General features: G+C 41.3%; 1 protein-coding gene across 1 annotated transcript in view; it reads left to right on the forward strand.

Annotated features, from left to right (window-relative positions):
- LOC126188749 (structural maintenance of chromosomes protein 1A-like) overlaps positions 1-19,834 on the forward strand; it is a 261,744-nt gene that overhangs the window by 54,494 nt on the left and 187,416 nt on the right. Inside the window, exon 11 of the mRNA XM_049930359.1 lies at positions 1,831-1,988. Coding sequence (XP_049786316.1) covers positions 1,831-1,988 — 158 coding nt within the window. The remainder of the gene's footprint in view (positions 1-1,830; positions 1,989-19,834) is intronic.

Genomic DNA, 19,834 nt, shown 5'->3' on the forward strand with positions numbered 1-19,834 from the left:
ATTAGAAAATTGAGTCTGAATATTGATAGTTGCTACTCACCAAATAGCAGAGATGCTAAGTCGCAGATAGGCACAACAAAAAGACTCTCACAATTACAGCTTTCAGCCATTGGCTTTCGTCAGCAATGGACACACACACACACACACACACACACACAAATGCAATTCACAGATACAACTGTAGTCTCAGACAACTGAAGCCACACTGCGAGCAGCAGGAGCAGCACCAGTGCATGATGGGAGTGGTGACATGGTGGGGGTAAGGAGGAGGCTGGGGTGGGGAGGGGGAGGGATAGTATGGTGGGGATGGTGGACAGTAAAGTGTTGTGGTTTAAACGGATGGCAGGGGAAAGGTGGGGAAGAAGGAGGAGGGGGGGAGGGAGTAGTGGAAAGAATAAAAAGACTGGATGTGGTGGTGGAATGATGGCTGTGTAGTGTGGAATGGGAACAGGGAAGGGGCTGGATGGGTGTGGGCAGTGACTAACGAAGGTTGAGGTCAGAAGGGTTATGGGAACATTGGATATATTGCAGGGAAAGTTCCCACCTGCACAATACAGAAAATCTGGTGTTAGTGGGAAGGCACCATATGGCACAAGATGTTAAGCAGTCGTTGAAATGAAGGTTTCATGTTTGGCAGTGTGTTCAGCAACAGGATGATCCACTTGTTTCTTGGCCACAGTTGGTCAGTGGTCATTCATACAGACAGACAACTTGTTGGTTGTCATATCTACATAGAATGCAGCACAGTGGTTGCAGCTTAGCTTGTAGACCACATGACTGGTTTCACAGGTAGCCCTGCCTTTGATGGGGTAAGTGATGTTAGAGACCAGACTGGGGTAGGTGGTGGTGGGAGGATGTATCGGACAGGTCTTGCGTCTAGGTCTATTACAGGTCTATGAGTCATGAGGTAAGGGATTGGGAGCTGTGGTAGTGTAAGGAGGAAAGAGTATATTGTGTAGGTTCGGTGGACGGTGGAATACCATTGTGGGAGGGGTGGGAAGGATAATGGGCAGGACATTTCTCATTTCAGGGCATGATAAGAGGTAATTGAAACCCTAGCGGAGAGTGTAATTCAGTTTCTCCAGTCCTGGGTGGTACTGAGCTACCAGGGGAATTCTCCCCTGTGGCTGTACAGTGGGATTTGAGGAGGTGGTGGGAGACTGGAAAGATAAGGAGATTTGTTTTTGTACAAGGTTGGGAGGATAATTACGGTCAGTGAAGGCTTCCATGAGACCCTCGGTATATTTCAAGAGGGACTGCCCGTCACTGCAGATGCGACAACCACAGGTGGGTAGGCTGTACAGAAGGGACTTCTTGGTGAAGCCTTTGTCCGCAGGTAGGAAAATAAGGTCGGGATCAGTTTTTAGATGGTAGACTGTGGTTCTTTCTGTGGATGTAAGACTAGTCTGCATGTTGAGAGATTTGGGGAATGATGGTGAGGCAAGTTTTGATGTTAAGAAATTCTGGAAAGTTAACAGGGGTTGGTTTGGGGGCAGTGGGGGTGGGTCACATTTGGATGGAGGAGTGAACTGCGTTAGGCAAGGTTCAATATTGGTCTTTGGTTGAGTATGATTGGTAGGGTTGGTGGCAAAAAAGTGTTTCCACTGTAGGGACCGGATGAAGGGAAGGAGGTCTTTAACAAGTCCTGCATGATTGAGTTTGGGAGTGGAGCAAAAGGTGAGGCCTTTGGAAAGGACTGATATTTCTGTGGGGATAAGGCTTCAGGAGAAAAGGTTCATGACTGTATTACATTCCATCCTGGATTTTCCATTGTTTGAGTCAGATTATTGAGCTACTTTAAGATTATAAAATTTTTTTGTTACCTTTCAGAATATCATCACTGATGTGAGAAATAAATTGGCAGAACGTCAGAAGTCAATGGACGATCTACGTCAAAAGATTGAATCCATTAAGGATAATGTGTTCCAGAATTTCCTCAGAGAGTTAGGGAGTCCCAGCATTTATGTGTTTGAACAGCGTGATTACAGGTGTGTTCAGTTTGTTTTTGTGTCTATGATTTTAGCCTGTCACTTTAATGTTAAATTCTACAAATAACTAGCAACTCCTGTAGACATGCGCTAATGCACAAAGAGAAAGTGCATAAGGAAAAATACATTAAATCAGGATTATATGTAATGAATTGCAAAAATTGTCCAAGTATGTACAGTGGCCAAATTAAAAGAGCATTTAAAATACATTATGCAATAAGGAACATTGCAGTTAAAATTCAAATCGTGCAGCATTGGGTGAACATTTGAGAACAACTAAACATACTTTAGGAGAGATTCAAGACAGTATGAAAATTATCCACACCTCAAATCAATATCCTACGTTAAGTATTTTAGAAGAACAGGAAATTTTTGTAGAAAAGAAGAAAAGCCACAAAATTTATTAAACAAACAAACAAAATTAATTTACATGGATCCTTCCAGTTATTTGATCAAGTGCTATAGATAATCAACTAGAATATAATAGTTGCTGTGTTATCCTAAAAGAAATATTTTAAAAAATGGTAAGTTTGAATGCATATTTGTAAAGACATTTTTAAATAGTCCCTTCATCATAAGAGTCACAATACAGATTTCTTTCCAGAATGAGATTTTCACTCTGCAGCAGAGTGTGCGCTGATATGAAACTTCCTGGCAGATTAAAACTGTGTGCTGGACCGAGACTCAAACTCGGGAGTTCCCGAGTTCGAGTCTCAGTCCGGCACGCAGTTTTAATCTGCCAGGAAGTTTCAGATTTCTTAATTTCTGAGTTTGCAATACTAAAAAGGAACAAATGTTTTTATGTTAGCTGGAATATATGCATCCTTGAAATGTCCTTGTGTTCATGTTTCTGCACAAACTCATTAGGTGGCAAGGCTATGTTTAGCAAAGCACTGTTTGGCTTCCTGGCAGATTGGTTGCAGTGACACAATGGGCACTGATTGTGTGCAAAGAGTGAACCTTAAGTTCTATGTTAAGCTTGGGGAAACCCTTAGTGAAATGTGGATGATGATTAAGCAAATATATGCAGCAGAGGCACTTACAAGATGTTGTGCTTGCTGTGTGCAAAGAGTGAACCTTAAGTTCTGTGTTAAGCTTGGGGAAACCCTTAGTGAAATGTGGATGATGATTAAGCAAATATATGCAGCAGAGGCACTTACAAGATGTTGTGCTTTCGAGTGTCACAAAAGGTTCGTGAAGGCAGAGATTTAGTACGATTCCAGAATTGGTTGTCCATCTACAGTGCATCCCAATGCAGACATGGAGCGTGTTATGCAGTTATTGCAAGCAGACTATCGTGTAACTGTGCATGCAATATCAGAAGAACTTAATTTGAATCATGATGCATGTCATAACATTTTATGGGAAGATTTAGGGAAACAGAAACTTAATGCAAAACTCATCCCTCACACACACTAACAGACGAATAGAAAGAGGAAAGACAAAAAATTTCTGCTGGGCTACTGGATAGAGCCAGATCCCACAGTTCTGTCAAATATTGTGGCTGGGGATGAAAGTTGGCACTCTCAGTATGAGCCTCACATAAAGTGTCAAAGTGGTGATTGATGTAGTCATGGATCACCAGCCTCGAGAAAAATCAAATGACAGCTTTCAAGAACAAAGACAATGTTGATCACATTCTCTGATGTAAAGGCTTGGGCACCATGAGTATCTTCCTCCAGGGCAAACAGCGAAACAAACTCTTTACATTGGAGCCTTGAAATGTTGGTGACAAGCAGTGTGCGATTTGCAGGGGGGGGATGGGGGGGATTTCCCCCCCACTGCATCAGACCATCCCCTCCTCTGGTTTTAGTTTATGCATCCCTACTTGGGATGTTTATTTCCCATGCACTGGAGTAAAACTTTACATATAATTTAAATTTGTGGAGCCGAACACTGAAAGTTTTTAATACAGTCTTATTATTAATACTATTATAATGCTCGCTTATTAATTTTGAAAAAGTGTTACGTAGTAGGTAAGCATTTCAAAACATTTAGAACTAAATGACAAGACGATGCACGCCACATTTCCGTAGCATGCCACAACGTTGCAAGACGTTGCCCCAGCGTAAACGAGGCTTTCTAAGCCAGGTCTGTATTGCATGGTGGATGTGATGTGTTGCGTACGAAACTAAAACCTGCAATCAGATCCAAACGAGGTGGAAAACTGTGAAGAGGTGTCATCCTGCAGCAAGATACGCTCGCCCACATTCTGCCAAATGGACAGCCGACGCAATAAAGAAGTTGAGATTCGAGGTGCTGGAACACCCACCATACAGTCCGGACCTGGCTCCAAGTGATTTTCACATGTTTGGACCCTTAACGGAAGCACTACACGGAAGAAGATTTGAAAGTGATGAAGACGTCATTGCTGCAGTGCAAAATTGGTTACAGATGCAACCGATGAACGTATTTTCTGATGAAATAAAAAAACTCGTAAAACGTCGGGAAAACTGCATTGAAGTCCAGGGAGGTTACGTAGAAAAATAACGCATGTGGGGAAAATAACGCATGTTTGTTTCAGTTTTCTATCATCAGAATAAGTACAGCTTTTCACAAATGTGCCTTTACTTTTTGAATTCCCCTCATATACCTGTATGTAGATGATTGTGTAAATAAGCTTCGCCTGTAATGTGCTTTTAAAGCTATAACAAGGGATGGCTTTTCTGATAGTGCATACACGTGAATAGTGTGTTTCGGCATTAACATCTATTTATAAATAACTGTTAAACCATGGGTAACGCCACGGTCAAAGCTAGTAACATATATAATTTTACTAACCCCCTAAGACATCCCCCCTACTGGTAAAAGCACAAATCGCATACTGGTGACAAGCAATTCAACATTGCCACCCCGATTTGTGAAATTCTCAGGACTGGTTCTTACTGGTGACAATATAAGACCCAGTATGCTTTATCTGTTACCAGGAATCCAGCCAGACATTGTATTATTGCCATCTCACATCCGCCACATTTGCCTGACCTGTCGCCTTGCAATTTTTCCTTGTTTCCGTGAATGAAAAGATTACTGAAAAGAAAGCTTCATCAAGATACCGCTGAAATCCAACAGACTGTGACAAATGAGCTTACAAGAATCACAGTTGAAGAAAATTTCCTTGCTTGCTTTCAAGACCTCCTGAAACGTTGACAACTGTTTATAGATAGCTAAGGGGATTACTTTGATAGGGGCAAGGAGCATACTTGGTAAGTCCAATTTTCTATTTTTTTCAACTGAACTTATCTGACAAAGGGAGTATGTATTTTGAATGATATTGTCCTTTGTACAGATATGTGCAGATGTTAGATGTCTATACACATGACCATGAAAGAGGTGATTAAAATGTAAATTTCGTTTTCTGTAATTGTAAATTATCTTTTGATGTTACAAGTACTATTGTACAAGCAATTTAATTTTTGGCACTGTCACTGTCATCATTTACTAATTTACTTAAAAGTACTTTAAATGTAAGTTTCAGTACTATACTGCAGCCAGTGCTGTCAACCAACTTAAAATACAATCTTTAGAGCTGTCAGCCAGCTGTAAATGAAAGTTGCCATACTGGAAACAGAATATGTACTTTATGTAACATCAGTGTAACTTTTTCATATTACCCTAATTTGTATCTTTTACCGTGTATATTCTGATGATGCTCTTGTTCATCTGAAGAATGAAATAAAATTTACTAAGTGTGACTTGTAGCTGTTTTAAAAAACTTAAAACTATTTATTATCGCCCATATTTTGGTTGAAATTTTAACAACAGAATCTTGCTTAGTGTAGGACTATGCATACAGAATTCTATCTTGTTAGCATTCATTGTGATATTTTAGCTATTTTACTGTGTCATGTTATAGACAAACATGAGGAAAAATAAATGCAACTTATTGTCATAGGCAGGGGGATTACAGTTTGTGAACAGATAATGTCTATAGTTTTTTAACTGGTGAAAGAGATGTAACCTCTGGCTTACATTACAATTTGACATGAAAGTACCTCTTACAGAGTCTTCAGTTAGTTTTTTGATTAGTAAAAGTATTTCCATTGTGTGCCAGTAATCATGAATGTTCTCTGAATCATAGAGAATGATTATCACCACACATGAATTATCCCAAGTTCTAATTCAGGTTGTATTTTCCTAAATGTTATTATTCAGTATTTGGTTTATAGCCTTCTGATAACAAAATTATGTTTAGTTCACATAGAAACTTTTTATTTAAAGAAATATTCAAAATTCGCAATTCACTAAAACCATACACACTTCAAAATTTGATCCCACTAATAATTCTTTGTTTCATGACCAACCTACTTTAATTGAAAACCCTTATTCTTGTCTTTCTGAAGAGTGTTTCATCTTTTCCGAAATCTGTGTATTTCAAAAGTTACATTTATCCAAAACTGTGAGTTTATAGAATGTCCAAATCTAGAAACCTAACCATTTCAGAAAACTTATCCCAGTGTGTAGTAGCCCTGATTTTTTTTTTTTTCAAAATATTTTTCCAAAAAAAAAAAAAAAAAAAAAAATCTTTTTACTAGAATAACTTGTTATTTAATGAAAAAATAAAATTTAAGTACATGAATAAATCATTAATCAGAATTGTATTTCTGCCTATTGCGTATCATTATCCTTTACATTTGATACGATGTAAAATGTGACAGTTGTGTAATTTGTAATTTCGTAAAAATTTCCTGCGCACATCCTTCACACTTTGGAAACCAAACCTGAGTATAGATTGGGTTATGAAAAGACTGCACCGAGTTTAGGTGTGGCCACTCGTACACATGGCCCAAGAGCCAGTTAAGGATCTGAAATGAGTTGGCTTTTGTGTCAAAACTATGTATATCATCTTACTACCCACTCCTTGAGTGGTTCTGCCCTCTGTGTTGTAATAGAATTGTTTCGAAAGAAACTGTATGTGACACAGAACTGTTGTAGTGACTTAACATCATGTCCTTATATCATGAGATTCACATGGCTTTTTTCAGTTTGTGCTGTTCTACTAATTCTTTTCTCAAACATGTCACATTTTTCGTGTGAGCAGGAAATTTAAGAAGCTCTAGAGAGAGAACTGAATGATTTTGGAATGGAGGAAGCAATAGCTGAGTGTGAAAAGTATGAAGAAGATTCATATACAGGCAAGCTGCTTCCTCATATGATTTTTCTTCACAATGCTACTGCAACTGATGTTTCTGGTTGTGTTTCTGTATCACATAACTTGCTCGCCATTGTGTCTATCATCTGCCTTGCAGAGGAATCTGATACTGACTCTGCAGCTGTTCAGACTTCATAGTCCTCTACAACATGGTTGTCTGCACATCCAAGAAGCAACAAAGTTTTGAAAAGAAACAGACCCATATTGAATTAGCTGGACATTAGCTGACCATCATCCTACTGAGCCAGAGATTTATAAAATAAAAAAATAAAGTGGAGTAAGAGCAGCAGATGATAAGAATTTCATTCTTCTGATTCTTTTCCCCTCAATCTACGATGAATGTGACTCAGAAGCAAAAAGGTACACCAAGTCCATTTTTGACAAATTGGAAAATGAACTATAGCCTAAAGTACTTGGAATTCATAGACAGGAATGACCAACGGTTTCTTCTCGATCATTTTCCCAGGATCCATAATGAGCAGAAATACGTGTGTAAGAAAAGTAAAGAGACTGACAACACTGCGAGAAATCTGGCAACGCTGTGATGTTGTACTTGTGTAGATTGGTGTACTCATCACTTCCAGATGCTCAGTCGAAGTTGCTCCATACATCCATCACATGACTTTTGAGAGTGCCATCAGCGAAGTCGTGTTTTTGTTGTGTGTTACAATAAATGGCACAGCAGAATCTAGAGCAACGTTATGCCATCAAGTTTTGTCTTAAACTTGGGGAATCTGCAAGTGTGACCTTTGTAAAGCTCAAACAGCCCAATTGGGAAAAATCCTTATCAAAAGCACAAGTTTTCCTCTGGCACAAATCATTTTTGGAAGACTGGTATAATATTGCAGTTTGGGATTGATCTATGAAGTCTTGAATAACTTATTTGTATCTGTCAGTTGGTATGGAGAAATTGAGATTTTGGGCATTTCTTTATATAGTTTTGCGCGATTCAGTCCCGACACTCTGCAAAGCTGTCATTTAGTTATGTGCGATTTGCGGTCTGTTATGTTTTATTTTCCAGTAATAAATCATATTTTTCTGATTACTGTTAAAATATAATGACGATGAATGTTTGGGGTCATTTGGAATAATATTTTAATAAGTATGTAGATGACGTGACGTCATTCTTATACTCTTGGAGGAAAAAAAAAAGTGTTAATTGTGTGTTTATGAATGGTCAATGTCGGGATCAGTGATTACATCTACATCTACATCTACATCCATACTCCGCAAGCCACCTGACGGTGTGTGGCGGAGGGTACCTTCAGTACCTCTATCGGTTCTCCCTTCTATTCCAGTCTCGTATTGTTCGTGGAAAGAAGGATTGTTGGTATGCCTCTGTGTGGGCTCTAATCTCTCTGATTTTATCCTCATGGTCTCTTCGCGAGATATACGTAGGAGGGAGCAATATACTGCTTGACTCTTCGGTGAAGGTATGTTCTCGAAACTTTGACAAAAGCCCGTACCGAGCTACTGAGCGTCTCTCCTGCAGAGTCTTCCACTGGAGTTTATCTATCATCTCCGTAACGCTTTCGCGATTACTAAATGATCCTGTAACGAAGCGCGCTGCTCTCCGTTGGATCTTCTCTATGTCTTGTATCAACCGTATCTGGTACGGATCCCACACTGCTGAGCAGTATTCAAGCAGTGGGCGAACAAGCGTACTGTAACCTACTTCCTTTGTTTTCGGATTGCATTTCCTTAGGATTCTTCCAATGAATCTCAGTCTGGCATCTGCTTTACCGACAATCAACATTATATGATCATTCCATTTTAAATCACTCCTAATGCGTACTCCCAGATAATTTATGGTATTAACTGCTTCCAGTTGCTGACCTGCTATTTTGTAGCTAAAAGATAAAGGATCTATCTTTCTGTGTATTCGCAGCACATTACACTTGTCTACATTGAGATTCAGTTGCCATTCCCTGCACCAAGCGTCAATTCGCTGCAGATCCTCCTGCATTTCAGTACAATTTTCCATTGTTACAACCTCTCGATACACCACAGCATCATCTGCAAAAAGCCTCAGTGAACTTCCGATGTCATCCACCAGGTCATTTATGTATATTGTGAATAGCAACGGTCCTATGACACTCCCCTGCGGCACACCTGAAATTACTCTTACTTCGGAAGACTTCTCTCCATTGAGAATAACATGCTGCGTCCTGTTATCTAGGAACTCCTCAATCCAATCACACAATTGGTCTGATAGTTCATATGCTCTTACTTTGTTCATTAAACGACTGTGGGGAACTGTATCGAACGCCTTGCGGAAGTCAAGAAACACGGCATCTACCTGTGAACCCGTGTCTATGGCCCTCTGAGTCTCGTGGACGAATAGCGCGAGCTGGGTTTCACATGACCGTCTTTTTCGAAACCCATGCTGATTCCTACAGAGTAGATTTCTAGTCTCCAGAAAAGTCATTATACTCGAACACAATACGTGTTCCAAAATTCTACAACTGATCGACGTTAGAGATATAGGTCTATAGTTCTGCACATCTGTTCGACGTCCCTTCTTGAAAACGGGGATGACCTGTGCCCTTTTCCAATCCTTTGGAACGCTACGCTCTTCTAGAGACCTACGGTACACCGCTGCAAGAAGGGGGGCAAGTTCCTTCGCGTACTCTGTGTAAAATTGAACTGGTATCCCATCAGGTCCAGAGGCCTTTCCTCTTTTGAGCGATTTTAATTGTTTCTCTATCCCTCTGTCGTCTATTTCGATATCTACCATTTTGTCATCTGTGCGACAATCTAGAGAAGGAACTACAGTGCAATCTTCCTCTGTGAAACAACTTTGGAAAAAGACATTTAGTATTTCGGCCTTTAGTCTGTCATCCTCTGTTTCAGTACCATTTTGGTCACAGTGTGTCTGGACATTTTGTTTTGATCCACCTGCTGCTTTGACATAAGACCAAAATTTCTTAGGATTTTCTGCCAAGTCAGTACATAGAACTTTACTTTCGAATTCATTGAACGCCTCTCGCATAGCTCTCTTCACACTACATTTCGCTTCGCGTAATTTTTGTTTGTCTGCAAGGCTTTGGCTATGTTTATGTTTGCTGTGAAGTTCCCTTTGCTTCCGCAGCAGTTTTCTAACTCGGTTGTTGTACCACGGTGGCTCTTTTCCATCTCTTACGATTTTGCTTGGCACATACTCATCTAACGCATATTGTACGATGGTTTTGAACTTTGTCCACTGATCCTCAACACTATCAGTACTTGAGACAAAACTTTTGTGTTGAGCCAACAGGTACTCTGAAATCTGCTTTTTGTCACTTTTTCTAAACAGAAAAATTTTCCTACCCTTTTTAATATTCCTATTTACGGCTGAAATCATCGATGCCGTAACCGCTTTATGATTGCTGATTCCCTGTTCTGCGTTAACTTTTTCAAATAGTTCGGGTCTGTTTGTCACCAGAAGGTCTAATATGTTATCGCCACGAGTCGGTTCTCTGTTTAACTGCTCAAGGTAGTTTTCAGATAAAGCACTTAAAAAAATTTCACTGGATTCTTTGTCCCTGCCACCCGTTATGAACGTCTGAGTCTCCCAGTCTATATCCGGCAAATTAAAATCTCCACCCAGAACTATAACATGGTGGGGAAATCTACTCGAAATATTTTCCAAATTATCCTTCAGGTGCTCAGCCACAACAGCTGCTGAGCCAGGGGGCCTATAGAGACATCCAATTACCATGTCTGAGCCTGCTTTAACCGCGACCTTCACCCAAATCATTTCACATTTCAGATCTCCGTCAATTTCCTTCGATACTATTGCACTTCTTATCGCTATAAACACGCCTCCCCCTTCACTGTTCAGCCTGTCTCTGCGGTATACATTCCAATCTGAGTTTAGGATTTCGTTACTGTTTACGTCTGGTTTCAGCCAACTTTCTGTCCCTAGTACTATATGGGCGTTGTGATCGTTTATTAATGAGAGCAGTTCTGGGACCTTTCTATAGACGCTCCTGCAGTTTACTATTAGCACATTAATATTGTTATTCCCTGTTGCATTTTGCCTACTCCTATCTTGCCGCGTCTCAGGAGGCGTCTTGTCGGGCCTAGGGAGGGGATTCTCTAACCTAAAAAACCCCCATGTGCACTCCACACGTACTCCGCTACCCTTGTAGCCGCTTCCGGCGTGTAGTGCACGCCTGACCTATTCAGGGGGACCCTACATTTCTCCACCCGATAGCGGAGGTCGAGAAATTTGCACCACAGATCTCCGCAGAATCGTCTGAGCCTCTGGTTTAAGCCTTCCACTCGGCTCCAAACCAGAGGACCGCGATCGGTTCTGGGAATGATACTACAAATAGTTAGCTCTGATTCCACCCCGCGAGCGAGGCTTTCCGCCTTCACCAATTCCGCCAACCGCCTGTACGAACTGAGGATGACCTCTGAACCCAGACGGCAGGAGTCATTGGTGCCGACATGAGCAACAATTTGCAGTCGGGTGCACCCAGTGCTCTCTATCGCCACCGGTAGGGCCTCCTCCACATCTCTGATGAGACCCCCCGGCAAGCAGACAGAGTGAACACTGGCCTTCTTCCCCGACCTTCTCGCTATTTCCCTATGGGGCTCCATCACCCGCCTAACGTTGGAGCTCCCAATAACTAATAAACCCCTCCCCCCGTGTGCCTGCTCGGACCTTGCTGAAGGAGCAGCCACATGTCCCCTCACAGGCAGAGCGGGCGATGCCACACGGCCAGCCTCCACATTGACCTTCCGCCTCGTGCGCCGCGAACGCCGCTGAACCCGCCACTCCCCTTGGAGAGAGGGTGGCCCAACCGCGCCCGGTACCCGCGAAGATGTCTCGACAGCAGGGACAGTGGGTGAAGCATGTAACACCTGGGGTGTACCTTGCGACGCACCAGACTCCCCACTGCCGCTACACTCCGAGGCAGCAGCCTGAAGACGGCTGACCGCGGCCATCAACACGCTCAGCTGTTCGCGAACAGTGGCCAGCTCCTCCTGCGTCCGTACACAGCAGTCACACATCCTATCCATCCTAAGCAAACAATTTACTGAAGAGAGTTAATCAACCTTTAACTAGACTGCTAATTCACTAAAGGCGGCTGCTTATTCACTAAACTGTGGTTGCTAGCCACTTCTTGTAGAAAACAATGAAAATAGCACTACCTGTCTCTGGACTGTATTGAAAACAAACACTAGCACTACTGGCACTATGGTTGACTACAGGGACTCTCTCTGACTGTATTCAAAACAAACACGAAATCTATGGAACACTATTAAGAGCACTCGAAAATTAAAGCTTCCTAAAAGCAAATACACATGGAAGAAGAAGTGACAAGTAAGAAAAATACAGTTAATACTTAAATTAAGGTAGCTCGCTGCACAGCAGACGTGAAGCAGGCGGCAGTTACGACGACACTGACACTGACTATGGCTGACTAAAGGGACTCTCTCTGACTGTATTCAAAACAAACACGAAATCTATGGAACACTATTAAGAGTACTCAAAAATTAAAGCTTCCTAAAAGCAAATACACACGGAAGAAGAAGAGACAAGTAAGAAAAATACAGTTAATACTTAAATTAAGGTAGCTCGCTGCACAGCAGACGTGAAGCAGGCGGCAGTTACGACGACACTGACACTGACTATGGCTGACTAAAGGGACTCTCTCTGACTGTATTCAAAACAAACACGAAATCTATGGAACACTATTAAGAGCACTCGAAAATTAAAGCTTCCTAAAAGCAAATACACACGGAAGAAGAAGTGACAAGTAAGAAAAATACAGTTAATTCTTAAATTAAGGTAGCTCGCTGCACAGCAGACGTGAAGCAGGCGGCAGTTACGATTGGAGAAATAATTGATTTGATGAAGTTCAATTGCACATAATCACATGGGGCACATTATGACCTTGGAATTGATTGTAGATATATGCAGGTCAATTTCGTGACAGGCTATTAAGCATCATGAGTGTGTTGCGTCATCAAGACTGCTTTCGTGCCGCCGATGGTTTGCTTTAAACTCGCGAAAACACAATTTACGTGAATTCTTAATTATCTCAAAGGGTAGAATATTTGATGGTTATCTTACTGTTGATCGGCCATTGTGGAGGGTGTACGTTTGGATAGAAAGATCAGTTTCAAAATCCAGTATAAATCCTGTTGATCGAAGTAGCCTAGCAACCCAAAAGCTCATATGTGGTTATCAGCAGAAACAGTGTACTATTTTTCATGCACACATTTACACTGTACATCTAGGTGTGAATGATTTGTGGGTGCGAAATAAACATTTGAAAGCATTTGATTGAATAAAAGAAAAGATATAAAGAAGTTTATTCTATATTTTGTTAATTCATGAACAGTGATATTTTCTTATAGTGGTGTAGAGCCTTACGTATTATTAATATTGTGACAGACTGGTCATAAGTGCTCTTGTTACAAGTCGAGTTTTGGGCCTGATTAAGAGTAGCTGGTTCTTAGAGTCTCAAAGATTAAGTGAAGAATAAAATCACACTTAAATAACACTGCATCGAAACCCACTATCCTTATACTATATTAAGCTAATTATTCTGGAATCAGGTGGTACCGTGACCTTGTAGTTGTGTGTTGCCAACAACAAATATAACCATTTCTTATGCTCTAATAAAAATGAGGGAAAGAAGAGACGCCAACGACAACATACATGTATAGATATACAAACGGTATATGTGGCGCCTTACAATGCAACACGACAATGTCACGGTATACCGGGAACATGTTGAAGATGAACCTCATTCAAAGGTACCTTCAACTTCAAAAACTAACAGAAATGTGGAATGTATGCATGCTTTTATGAGATTGTTCCTACAGGACAAATTGTGAACCAATATTTTACAAATATGTCCTTGAAAGGCTCAGGGAAAGGGCGATTCTAGTGGATGTTGCATTATGATAATGCCCCATGTCACATTGCCACTTCTGTCATGGAATGATTGAACTCAAAATAGATTTCTATTGTTCCACAGCCCCCCTATCCACTTGATCTGAGCGCTTGTGACTTTTTTCTTTTCCCAGAATTTAAAAAAAGGCTTAAAAGGTCATCATTTAAGGCTCTGGAGACCATTCAAAAGACTGTGACAGACATGTTAAAGGTCTGATCAGTTGAAGTCTTTCAGTGCTGCTACCTATTCAGGGAGCAACGTCTTCATTGGTGTATAGCTGCCGAAGGGAACTACTTTGAAGGGGACAGTATTGTTGTTTGAAAAAAATAAAACTTTGGTAGATAAGAAATAAGTCTCATTACTTTTGTCACACACCTTGCAGATTCAAGGCAACACAATCAAAATAGCATTTTAATGACAATTCAAGATACATTCCTAAGAGTCAGCTTCATCATGATATCATACATAAAATCAGACCTTTCTTATCTCATTTGTTAGATCGTGGAAGGGTTGTATTTCTTGTATACACAAAAAATAAATGTAATTATCATGGGATAAAGATGTTAATTCATACAGTGCAGGATTTCAAGGCTGGTATTTGCATCCTTGGTGATCTTTGTTTTATAGGTGTTAGGTTGTGGTCCAAGACATATTCCTCTGTTTCAACGTTTTGTCTTCCAATACTTGTGACATCAGAGGCTGTTATGACTGAGAAAGCTGTTACAATCTCAAAGAAGCTCAACGAGCTGAAATTTTTACAAATATCCATGCAACGGTCAGTTTGTAACATTACAGGATCACTGTCTGATATTGCAAATTCTTGCTGTCTTGTGCTCTGGAGCTTGTTGCATGGCAGAAGTATTGAGCTTGTGGTGTGGAAGAGTAGATACTGTTGTCTTTATTCAGCATAAAAGCCCACAACTTCTCTAATTTCCATACCTGTCCTCTTCTGTTAAAGTTGTTTTTGTGCTTTTGTATTTTTAGGGCCTCCCTATGTGTCCTAGCAGACTGGTAGTAATGACTGCGTAGTGATATAACCATGGTATTAGAGTAACAGGTTCGGTGATTCCCTAGTCATAGTTCATGATCTGCTACTGGTGATTTGTGTGTGTTGCCCAGTTGAAAAATTGAAGAAAAATTCACTTGTGTTCCTTAAGGTGGGTATTAATGCTTCTACATCTACATCTCTACTCTGAAAACTACTGTGAGGTGAATGGCAGAGTGCACATCCTATGTACCATTTATTAGAGTTTTTTCCTGTTACATTCATGTATGGGGTGTAGGAAGAATGATTGTTTGAATGCCTCTTTGTGTGCAGTAATTATTCTAATCTTATCCTCATGATGCCTGTGTGAGCGATACATAGGGGTTGTAGTATATCCCTAGAGTAATCATTTAAAGCCGGTTCTTGAAACTTAGACTTTCTTGCGATAGTTTACATCTGTTTTCCAGAGTCTGCCAGTTCTTTTCCTTCAGTATGTCTGTATCACTCTCCCACAGATTAAGCAAACCTGTGACCATACCTGCTGCCATTCTCTCTATAAGTCCAATATCTGCTATTAGTCCTATCTGGTACATGTCCCACACACTTGAGCAATATTCTAGTATGGCTCACATGAGTGATTTGTAAGCAATCTCTTTTCTGAACTGATTGCACTTCCCCTGTATTTTACCAAGAAACCAAAGTCTGCCACCTGCTTTTCCCAAAACTGAATGTATTTGATCATTCCATTTCATACCCCTACTAAGTGTTACACCCAGGTAGTTGTATGAGTTGGCCGCTTCCAACAGTGACTCATTGATATTATAGTCATTTTGCCAAGTGCAAAATTTTACATTTCTGACCATTTAGAGCAAGTTGCCAATCTCTGCACCATGTTGAAATCTTATCAAGATCATCAAGCGAGGTGGCGCAGTGGTTAGCGCACTGGACTCGCATTCGGGAGAACGACGGTTCAATCCCGCGTCCGGCCATCCTGATTTAGGTTTTCCGTGATTTCCCTAAGTCGCTCCAGGCAAATGCCGGGATGGTTCCTTTGAAAGGGCACGGCCGACTTCCTTCCCTAATCCAATGAGACCGATGACCTAGCTATTTGGTCTCTTCCCCCAAACAACCCAACCCCTCTAATCAAGATCTGACTAAATATTTTTGTACCTTCTCTAAAATAGTACTTCATTATAGATAACTGCATCATCTGCAAAAAGCTTGATTTTACTATTAGTATCATCTGAAAAGTCATTAATATACAACGTGAACAGCAAGAGTCCCATCACACTTCAGTGGGGCACATCTGAAGTCACTTCTACATCTGATGATTACTCTCCTTCAAGATAACATGCTGTGTCCTCCCTACCAAAAAGTCCTCAATCGAGTCACTTGATTACCCATATGATTGTACTTTTGAGAGTAAGCATGGGTGTGGCACTGAGTCAAATGCTTTTCAGAAATCAAGAAACACTGTACTATCTGGTTGCCTTGATCCAAAGCTTTTAGTGTGTCATGTGCGAAAAATGCAAGTTGGGTTTCACTTGATCGATGGTTTTGAAATCCGTGCTGGTTGGCATTGAGGAAGCCATTCTATTCATGATACCTCACTATGATTGAGTTCAGAATATGTTCTAAGATTCTGTAACAAATCAATGTGAGGTATATGAGACAGTAGATTTGTGGATCACTTCTACTACTCTTCTTGTAGAGCAGTGTGACCTATGTCTTTTTCCAAGAACTCGGCACAGTTTTTTGTTCAGGAGATCTACAATAGATTATAGTTAGAGGAGGGACTAAATCAATCGCAAATTCAGTATATAATCTGACAGGGATTCCATCGGGGCCTGAAGCTTTGTTCAGTTTTAACAATTTCAGCTGTTTCTCAACACCGCTGACTCTGATAGTTATTTCATTAATCCTTTCAGTTGTACGAGGATTAAATTGGCGCTGTCCTCCAGAGTTTTCCTTCTAAGTTTAGTTACTATGTACACTTGATCACATATGCAAGGAATTTTATACACTCCTGCTCTGGCAAGTGGAGCGCATAGATCTGCAGCAGTGTTCCAATATTCACACTCATTCCTAAATAATTTCTTGTCATATATAATGTTTATATGTATATTGTATGTAATGACACAATATTATGAAAAATATGGTAGCTACCCAGCATATAGCGGAGATGCTAAGTCACAGATAGGCTTAACAAAAAGTCTGTTACAAAATAAGCTTTCAGCCAACAAGGCCTTTATCAAAAGTAGACGACACACACACACTCACACACACACACACACACACACACACACACACACACACACACACACACTAACACAAATGCAACTCAAACACACATGACCACAGTTTCTTGCAGCTGAAGCAAGGCTATGAGCAGTAGCAGCAGAGCATGATGGGAGAGGCAACTGTGTGGGGTAAGGAAGAGGTTGGGGTGGGGAGGGGGAGGGATAGCACAGTAGGGGTGAGGGACGGTGAAGTGCTACTGGGGAGCATGCAGAGACGAGGTGGAGAGAGAGTAGGGCACCTAGGTGCAATTGGGAGGTTAGACAGAGGGCAGGGGAGAGAGAGGATGACGAGGTAGCAAAAAAAGAGAGAAATAAAAAGACTGGGTGCATAGTTTCACTAATAACTACTCCAGTCCTGTGAATGGCATCTCCTACCTCATCAAAGGCAGGGCCATCTGTGAAAGTGGCCATGTGATCTACAAACCAAGCTGCAACCACTGTGCCACAGTCTATGTGGCCGTAACTACTAACAAGCTGTCTGTCCACGTGAATGGCCACTACCAAACTTTGGTCAAGAAACGGCAGGACCATCCAATTGCTGAATTTGCCACCCACCAATTTTATGACTGCTTCATATTTTGTGCCATCTGGATTCACACACACACACACACACACACACACACACACACACACACACACAACCCACTGCCTGCCCCAGCACAGCTCCAGACATTGCACCTAGCATCTGTATCATGACCAACCATACCTTTTCATGCTTGTTCAGGCAGCAGAGTATTTTTCCGTGCCCATGTCCTGCTATCCTTCCCTCTCTCTGTGCCCCATGCCACCTCTTTACCCCCATCACCCATCTCAGGAGACTGCTAGATTGCTACCCATGTCAGACTCAGTCGTAGTCAGGCCCTAGCAGCAGGAGATGGTAGTGGTGCCCTTGTGGTTGTTCTTATTCTGCGAATATGTGAGAGTTTTGAATATCCCCCCCCCCCCCCCCCCCCCCGACTGAACGCCTTTTCTACATGGTAAGTAGCAATTTATCCTTTCCATTTTGTTGTAAGTGTATGTATATATTCAAAATAGATGAACAGTTTTTGGGTAAGAAAATGATATAGAATTCGACTACTGTAATACTCAGTAAAGCAGTCATGGTTTAAGTACGAGGGTAATCCCAAAAGTAAGGTCTCCTAATTTTTTATAAGTACAGAACTCTGTTTGTGTGGCAATTAGTCACACTGTTATGAAGAGTGCTTCACGCGCTGTGTGTAAAAATGCGCATGCTGCGCTGAGGTACTCAGTCTTGGCTTGGCAGCCGTTGAGAATGGAGCTCCCGTTGGATGTTACCGCCAAGTGCGAATTGTGTGCAGTTATTCGGTTTTTGAACACAAAGTACACTGCGCCGATTGAAATCCGTCGCCAATTGACGGCAGTGTGTGGTCAGTCGTGCATGGATGTCAAAAATGTTTGTAAGAGTTTGCAGCTGGTCGGACCAAAATTCCCGATGAATAAAGGAACGAGAGACCATCAATTTCTGAGGAAACAGTGTTGAAGGTTGATCAAAGCATGCATGGAGATCTGCAGACCACCCTGGATGATCTCTGCACGTTGGTGCCTGAGGTTTCCCGAAGCACCGCTCACAGAATTTTAACGGAAACATAGAACTACGGGAAGGTGTGCACAAGATGGAGCCACACATGCTGACTGAGGACCACATGCGGCAACGAGTTGATGTTTCCCGCGCGTTTCTTTACCGTCTTGCAGCCAAACAGGACAACTTTCTGGACTCAGTTGTCACGGGTGACGAAACCTGGGAATACCACTTTACACCTGAGACCAAGCAACAATCACACCAGTGGTGGCATCCTTCTTCGCCAAAGCCGCAGAGCTGGCGGCAAGCTGGTATGACATGGGCATACAAAAACTGCCACAGTGTCTACAAAAATGCATCGACAGAAATGGTGATTATGTCAAAAAATAGCTAAATGTTCAAGCTGTAAACTGATGTAAACCATTGTAGAAACAAACAGGTCTATGTATTTATAAAAAAATAGGAGACCTTACTTTTGGGATTACCCTTGTAACATACAAAAGCATTTTGCTATACTAAGGCGTGTATGTAATATTCAGAACGCACACACATATGAACAAGAATAAGAAATTACATGGAAATTAATGACAAAGAACACACACACACACACACACACACACACACACACACACACACACACGTGTCGGCAGAGACTTAGTTTTTCATTTATAACACTCTCATCAGTATCAGTGCCTAATAAAAAAAATGTTTCATACAGTGTGTTCCAAAATAATTCCAGAATTTTGAACAGGCATTACTGAAACACAATTCAGCTGAAGATAAAATAACTAAGCTTTGTTTGTCGTGTCATTTGACTTTGACATGTGAAAAAAAATTGCGCGCTTGCATGCCACCACTCTGACTCACTTTCCAGTACTATGTTGTCAGTGTAACAGAAGGCACATTGTGCTCTTTGCTCTGCTGAATTTAAATCAGTTGTTAGTGTGCACCCTCATTTTCAGGAAGCGTATCCAGG

Source organism: Schistocerca cancellata, chromosome 5, assembly GCF_023864275.1.
Source record: "Schistocerca cancellata isolate TAMUIC-IGC-003103 chromosome 5, iqSchCanc2.1, whole genome shotgun sequence".
Classification (NCBI taxonomy): domain Eukaryota; kingdom Metazoa; phylum Arthropoda; class Insecta; order Orthoptera; family Acrididae; genus Schistocerca; species Schistocerca cancellata.